Raw genomic sequence first — 8,103 nt, 5'->3', positions numbered from 1 at the left:
GACGCAAGCCCAAAAAATTGTTGCACATGTCAAAAAATGATGTGAGCAATAGTGATGAGCAAAATTTTTCGGCAGGCATGGATTCGCAGCGAATTTCCGCATTTCGCCATTGGCAAATTGTTTCACGAAACTTCAGTAAAAATTCGCTGCACATAAAAAGAATTTGTTGTGTGAAAAAATGGGGCACGGTCGCATTACAAAAGGGCGCAGTTGTGTCAAAATTGGGGTGTGTTCACATCAAAATTGGGGCACTGTCGTGTTAAAAAAGACACGGGTGACAAAAAAGACACAACAAATGCGTTTCAAGAATTTTTCTCCGTTTCGCAGATTCACTCATCACTAGTGAGCAACAATTTTTTGTTATGCATACAAAAGTTTTTTTATGAAATAGAACAGTGTTCTAGTTTGACTAACTGTTACTTTTTTTGGAAAAATAGAATGTTAAAAAAAAGCCAAAAGGAAAATGAATGTGGAAACTGAAATTACATGACAATAATACATCTCAGTTCCAATATTTCTATGACTCTTCAGTTATATACGGATAATCTTTAATCTGACAAAATAGGCTGATACTGTATGAGGGCAAATGTTTAAAATCGCAATATGTGGACAATTGTTAGAAATTCTAAGTTAAAATAGAAGTTACAATAGGGACAACTTGGCCAAACGTGACACTTGGCAGTTAATATTTCATTAACAATTTATTTTTTATGATTTTATTTGAATTCTAGGAAGATGGATAATTCTACAAGGCCAAGGCCCACCAACAGAGCAAAAAGTCTACGAAGGAAGTATGTTCACAGAATATAACTGTTGTGAATTTTTTGATTGTAAAGATTGGTAATTGCATCAGAAAGTATATGTAGGTGCCCTTACAAAATGTACAGATGGAGCAAAACTGTCAGCTGGAGACCCACGACCCAGAGCTGCTTCCTCCAGAGTTTTAACTCTCTCTATCAACTGCTTTCCCAAAAGCTGAATTAATATTTTTGGAATTCAAAAAATTCTGTTATTATTTATCCCGTGAATGTGCGGCACGGTGAAATATTGGCAAAATTTGAACCGAGACAGTAAAAACATTTCTTGTTGGAAAAAATAAATATTTAAAAGATTTTTTACAAAATTAGATCTAAATTTTTCAAAAATATGCATTGGAACACTGATACATCAGCCCCGTAGATTACAAGGTTCTTAAATGTAATATTGTGATATCTGTCTTGGTAACTTTACTATATTACATCCATGGCTCTGATCTAGGTCTTAAACTACGTAGGGGGCTGTTTCCTATGGGCTAATGCAAAAACACCCATGATTCCTTCAAATTTGACAATGTATTTTCTTCACTGTCACAATTTAGAGTAGTGATTTGAATCTGGGATTAATAACTCAAAGCTCTCACTACTTCTGAGCTCCAAGACCCCATAGAACAGAATTGTGTTCAATGTGGAAATGTATCGAACATATTCTGAGGAATTTCCCATTTCTTTTCCAGGACCATTAGTACAACTTCCTGGCACTACTGGTGAGTGACAAATACACTGTAAATGCATAACGACCAGCAGTAAAACCAACCCCCCCAAACATCTAGGGACTACTGGGTGTGAGGGAAAGGTAGGGGTCATCAAGGAGGAAAAAGAAGAGAAAGTGTAAGTCTTTACGACAAGGACAGATAATAGTGCCAAGTATAGAAACAAGGTCAAAAGGCCCTGGCAGTGAGGAGGGTTGGGCTTATATAGGGCAGAGTCAATGCTGATTGGCTGATTCCACCAACCAATAAGGCTGTGGGGGTGGTATAAAGGAGACGATCACTTGCCGGCAGCTCTCCTGGCCCATTGGTTGGGAAGGAAGTCACAGGACCAAACCCCAGCAGAGCTCTACACTGGGATGGGGACTATATCTGCCATTCCCAATTTATATATATATATATATATATATATATATATATTTATACATTTATAACTCAATGTGTGGGAAATATGAAATTATTTTATCAAGTAGTGTCTAGTTTTTTGGTAATTTTGAGTGTATGAAAATATAATTTTGGAGTAAGGTGATAAGTTTGAAGATAGCTGTGTTTATGTGAAATAAGCCACAAAATAGGGTTGCCAGTTATCCAGGGGCCCCAAGGCTTAGAGTTTAGAGAATTAATTGCTAAAGGGCACAGAAGGGCACTGAGAAACATTACAATAATATTTGGTGGGTTTAGATCTCCTTTAATGAACCTGGTCCTCAGTCTATTCCAAGTTTACTTATTCTTCTTGTTATGTTTAGATGAATGGATAGTGGAACTGGATTTGCCAACAGGACCTGCAAAGTATACAGGGAGTGAGTATGGATACATTTATATTGGTTTCCCCAGGAAAAGTAGGCCAACACTGTGGCTCTTGGGCCCTTAGATACCAGGAATGAAGGGAGAGGCACCCATGACTGACTTGGATGACTTTCCCAACTAAGCGCTAAATCTGACTCTCACTTGTTCCCTTACTGATTCTGATAGGACGATGCAACGTTCAGAGAGTTCAGTTTGGTTAAGGAACAAGTACTTATCAATGCATCTGATGATTTCTGATAAATTAATTTTCACTTTCTTTCTCTGTAGAGCCCATCGCTCCAGTGCCAGGAAAAGAAGGTATAAACCAACCGAAGAAACTATACACAAAACCCACACTACAAAAATCATTTTATAAAGAATGTTGTTTCACTAATCCAGTACCAACTGCTCTTCCCCTGCCGGCCATTCTGCCAGTCTGTACAGAGGCTTCAAGCTAATAACCCTGACAGTTCCCATACCTGTACCCCCCTACATACCCCTCCTAGTACTCACCAAACCACTTGTTACCCTTTTCTAACAATCTACTCCTCAACTCTTGCCTTACTAATGCGTTACATACACCATATGCCACTGCCACAAGTGCAATACTCAATTCCACATCTCTCACTTATTCTTATTGTGCCCACTCTCTCCATTTAGGTTCCAATCTCTATTGAGCAGGGCCCCTTTACATGCTTCTATTATACAGGGCTGGGGAATATGTTGACACTTTATAAATATGTATCAATAATAGATAATAATACTATAATCTGATACTTAGGAAAATGGACAATTGAAGCACATCATCCGGTGCAATTATCAACTGGCAAGTATCAATAATAATTTGTGCTTATTATTTACTTAATTGTACAGGAGATTGTTTCTTTTTTTTCTTATTCTATGGGCTAAATGTTTCCCATATTATTTTCTTCTATATTATTTTATTTTGTTACAAATTAATCATACTGTATTTAGTGCTATCCTGTCAAGTACTAGTGATTTAACCCTGACCTTAACCCTCCCTAACCCAAATCAAGCCCAACCTAGAACATGGTGATTAATTAACTTGCGCTGACCCCCCCCCAAACAGAGGGGGCGTGGCTGGCACAACTATATAGATATAATGGCAGCAATCAGTTTCCAATTGATTTTTTGAACATTTATATTTATATATACATATACAGGTATCAGGTAGCATTGTAGCCAATTAACAGTATAATATTTTACGTGATAGAACCCCAAGATAACTTATTACATTATAAAATAGACTTACAGTAATCTTTACACTACAGACAATTTAAAAGCACCATTAATAACTGATATTATTACTAAGCACCTATTGTAATGATGTGTTTATTGTATATGAGCAATTGCCCCAGTTTAGAAACCAATAAAATAAAATATAATGTTAATTCCATTAGCACCGAGAAATTGGGGCACATTTACTAATCCACGAACGTCCGAAAAGCGTCCGAATGCGTTTTTTCCGTAATTATTGGTATTTTTGCGTTTTTTTTTTGTCGCCGCAACTTTTTCGTGAATTGTCGCAACTTTTCCGTGAATTGTCGTGACTTTTCCGTCGCCGTCGCGAAAAAAACGGATTGGTTTTTCCACCGTTTACAATTGCTCCATACGAAAAAATCGCGACAATTCACGAAAAAGTTGTGACGCCGATGAAAAAGTCACCACAATTCGCGTAATAGTCGCGACGGCTTAGAAAAAAACGCAAAATTTTCATTTCCAATCCGATTTTTTCCCCATTCGGGATTTGGATTCGTGGATTAGTAAATGTGCCCCATTGTCTAATCATAAATCTTCACGTAGATCATCAAATAAAATCAATGCAGTTGGCCAAATTCTAATGGAAATGATACCCAAATAGTCATATGCTGCATTGATCAACCATTTCCTATATTACATTTATTTGAAAATTTTTGAAATGTATTTATGGTAAACATTCCATGTAAGAAATAAAGGGCCAGATTCAATTCAATGAGATAAAGTTATCAACGTTTCGGTCACAATTTAGGACCTTTCTGAAGATCTTGAGAAAGGTCCTAAATTATGACCGAAACTTTGATTTTTGCCAATCAAAGAATAATTTGTTTTTTTCACCAAGACCTGTGAGTCCTCTGTTATATATATATATATATATATATATATATATATATATATAAATGCTTTAAGAGCTATTATTTTATTTAATTTTGTGTTATTTTTTAGCACCTGTTTCAACGCCGGGCATGGAAGGTAATTCTACATTTTTTTTGGTTATTAAAGAATTTGTTTATAAACTGATCTCTAGTCTGAAAGACTGGGACACATTTCTGGGAGAATTGATTGTTTATTGGTTTTCAGTACAATCAAAAAGAAATGACATCAACACACTAATGGGCTTATTTATCAGTTTTCGAGTTTGTGAGTTTGAGCTTGTTTTTCTAAGTCAAATAAACTCACATATCAAATGGTCACTTATTCATAAGGAAAACTCGTTAGAATAAAAAACTTGAATATCTCAAATCTATAAAAACTTTGAAAAATTCAAGTTTAAATTATGTCTTGACTTTGCCTGTGACAACACCCTTTGACTTCTATAGAAACTCGCTTTTACATGGGGAATTTTTACATACAAGTTTTTGGGTTTTTTGCACTTACTAAATATTAAAACATATATCAAATAGAAATAACCTTGCACAACAGCACTCTTTATTGCCGGGTGCACAGTGTGTAATGTAGAATACAAACTAAAAAGTTAAAGACGCACTAAATCAAGGCACACCTGCAAGTCTAAACAATAACTTTTATTCCATCAGTTCAAAAAATGTTTTAAAATGTTGATAGAACAAACATTTTTTAAACTGATGGAATAAAAGTTATTGTTTAGACTTGCAGGTGTGCCTTGATTTAGTGCGTCTTTAACTTTTTAGTTAATGTTTCAAAACATAACTCAAATTCAGGTTTTTCAAGCGCAAAAAAAACTTGAATCAACCCAAATGTTAAAAAAACCCTATTATCATTCCAGCATTGAGATGCCCCTAGTCGTACAAAGAATAACATTCTGGATCAGTTACGCACTGGTTTTTAACAGTATGTTCAGAGGTAGTGATGGGCGAAAAGTTTCGCCAGGCATGGATTTGCGGCGAATTTCTGCGTTTCACCATTGGCGGATTGTTTCGCGAAACGGATGAAAAATTTCACCGTGGAAAAATTCGCCGCACGTCCAAAAATTGTTGCTGGCATCAAAATAATAGCCGCGGGCGACGAAACAATAGCCGCACGACAAAACAATAGCAGTGGGCGACAAAACAATAGCCGCACGACAAAATAATAGCTGCAGGCGACGAAACAATAGCCGCGCGACAAAATAATAGCTGCGGCCGACGAAACAATAGGCATGTGACAAAATAATAGCCGCGGGCGACAAAACAATAGCCGCACGACAAAATAATAGCTGCAGGCGACGAAACAATAGCCACGCGACAAAATAATAGCCGCGGGCGACAAAACAATAGCCGCACGACAAAATAATAGCTGCAGGCGACGAAACAATAGTCGCGCGACAAAATGATAGCTGCGGGCGACGAAACAATAGGCATGTGACAAAATAATAGCCGCGGGCGAAAAAAAATTTTTCACCGTTTCGCCAATTTTTCGCCGTTTCGCGGATCTTTTGAAAGATTCGCAAATTTTTCGGCAAAGCAAAACGGAACAGATTCGCTCATCACTATTCAGAGGCTCTTGAATATTATAAACCCCATAGGCTCCTATTTACAAACTATTTCAATAGAATAGAAATTTATCTATTAATAGTGACGAGCAAATTTTTTCACCAGGCATGGATTTGCAGTGAATTTACGCATTTTGTCATTGGCAAATTGTTTAGCAAAACTTCAGTGAAAATTCGGCGTTGAAAAATTCATTGTGTGTCAAAAAAAGTTGCGGTCGTGTCAAAATTGGGCGTGGTAGCGGCAAAATTTGGGGTGGGCGCATAAAAAAAAGACATGGGCGTCAAAAAAACGCGGGCAACAAAAAAATTGCACAACAAATGTGTTTTGTGAATTTTCTTGCCGTTTGGTGAATTTTATGGCTAAGCGAAACGGTACAGATTCGTTCATCACTATCTATTAATAAATCATCAAAAAACTACTGGATGCAGTTTTTAATATTGTAATGCAAATTGTATTGAGTGTTAGACATCATTCAGAATTTCCTATATTTTTTAAATATATTAAAAATGATTTAAATATACGTTAAGTAAATTTAAAAAGTAAGAAACATCTGTTATTTCAAGAAAAACACAGGAAATATTGAGCGTGAAGACAAAAAAAACTACAATTCTGTAACATGCAGAGGCCTGAATAGAGCATTTTGTGAGGCACGTAAATTGTTTTTGAAAATGTTACAAGCTTATTATTTCAAATAATTGTGTGTTGTTTCCATAGCTGTTTTCCAACTTCCTGGCATGGCAGGTAATTCCAATTATTACTCTGATAACTGACAAGTAGTGATGAGCGAATTTTTTCACCAGGCATGGATTCGCAGCGAATTTCCACATTTTGGTGAATTGTTTAACGAATCTTTTGCGAATATTCGCCTCAAAACAATTAGGGGCACATTCATTAAAGTACGAATCCGAATCACGAAATCTGATCATTTCTGTTGCAAAAGTCACGAAAACTCAGTTCGTTTGAATACGAAGATTTTGTAATTACGATCCGAAAGTTCTGAAATTTTCGGATTGAAACGATCGTTTGCGAATGGCGATCTGATAGTCACAAACTGTTAGAATTTTTGAATGAATTTCGAAACTTTCGTACTTGTTGCGACAAATGCGATTTTGTTGCACAAATTGTCGCAAAGTATGAAAAAGTTGCGCAGTTAACGAAAATATCGAAGAAAATACGGAAAAGTTGGAAACTTTAGAAAAAATATGAATTTTTGTAATCGGATCTGTGGTACTTTAATTAATGTGTCCCTATGTCTCGCGTCAAAAATCCGATAATTTCTGTTGATTGCAAAAGTCACGAAAATTCCGTTTGAATACGAAGATTTTGTACTTACGACCTGAAAGTTCCGAAATTTTCATATTGAAACGATCGTTAGCGAATGGGGATCCGATAGTCAGAAAATTTTAGAATTTTTGAATGAATCCGAAACTTTCGTACTCGTTGAGACAAATACGATTTTGTCGCACAAATTGTTGAGCAAATTGTCGCAAAGTATAAAAAAGTCACGCAAATTAATGAAAATATCGCAGAAAATAGGCAAAAGTTGTAAACTTGAGAAAAGATACGATTTTTTTTAATCGGATCTGACGAACTTTAATGAACGTGCCCCTATGTCTCACATCAAAAAAAGCCACGGGGGCGGCAAAATGACAAAAAAGTCAAATTTTTCTCAGAAGCGGAACGTGACACATTTGCTTATCACTACTGACAAACCTGTTTATTAAATATAGAAATAGAACAGTGTTCTAGTTTGACTGAGCAGAATAGAATGTTCAATAAAACCAAAAGGGAAATAAATGTGGAAACAGAAATTACATGACAATAATACATCTCAATTCCAACATTTCTATGACTCTTTAGTTATATACGGATAATTTTTACTATGACAAAATAGATAAATATAAATATACTGTATATGGGCAAATGTTTAAAATGGCCAAACGTGACATGTTGCAGTTAATAATTTATTTTTTATGATTTTATTTGAATTCTAGGACAATGGATAATTCTACAAGGTCAAGGGCCACCAACAGAGCAAAAAGTCTACGAAGGAAGTATGTTCAC

At 35.9% G+C, this 8,103-nt stretch overlaps 1 protein-coding gene across 1 annotated transcript in view; it reads left to right on the top strand.

Moving 5' to 3' along the window:
• The window catches only part of LOC101735205, a 49,838-nt gene that overhangs the window by 30,989 nt on the left and 10,746 nt on the right, over positions 1–8,103 (top strand). Inside the window, exons 27-28 of the mRNA XM_031906582.1 lie at positions 6,754–6,780; positions 8,034–8,093. Of these exons, the coding sequence (XP_031762442.1) occupies positions 6,754–6,780; positions 8,034–8,093 (87 nt within the window). The remainder of the gene's footprint in view (positions 1–6,753; positions 6,781–8,033; positions 8,094–8,103) is intronic.

This window comes from Xenopus tropicalis, chromosome 7, assembly GCF_000004195.4.
Source record: "Xenopus tropicalis strain Nigerian chromosome 7, UCB_Xtro_10.0, whole genome shotgun sequence".
Lineage (NCBI taxonomy): Eukaryota > Metazoa > Chordata > Amphibia > Anura > Pipidae > Xenopus > Xenopus tropicalis.
The sequence above is the reverse complement of the archived record's forward strand: the minus strand, read 5'-3'. Positions and strand labels throughout refer to the sequence as shown.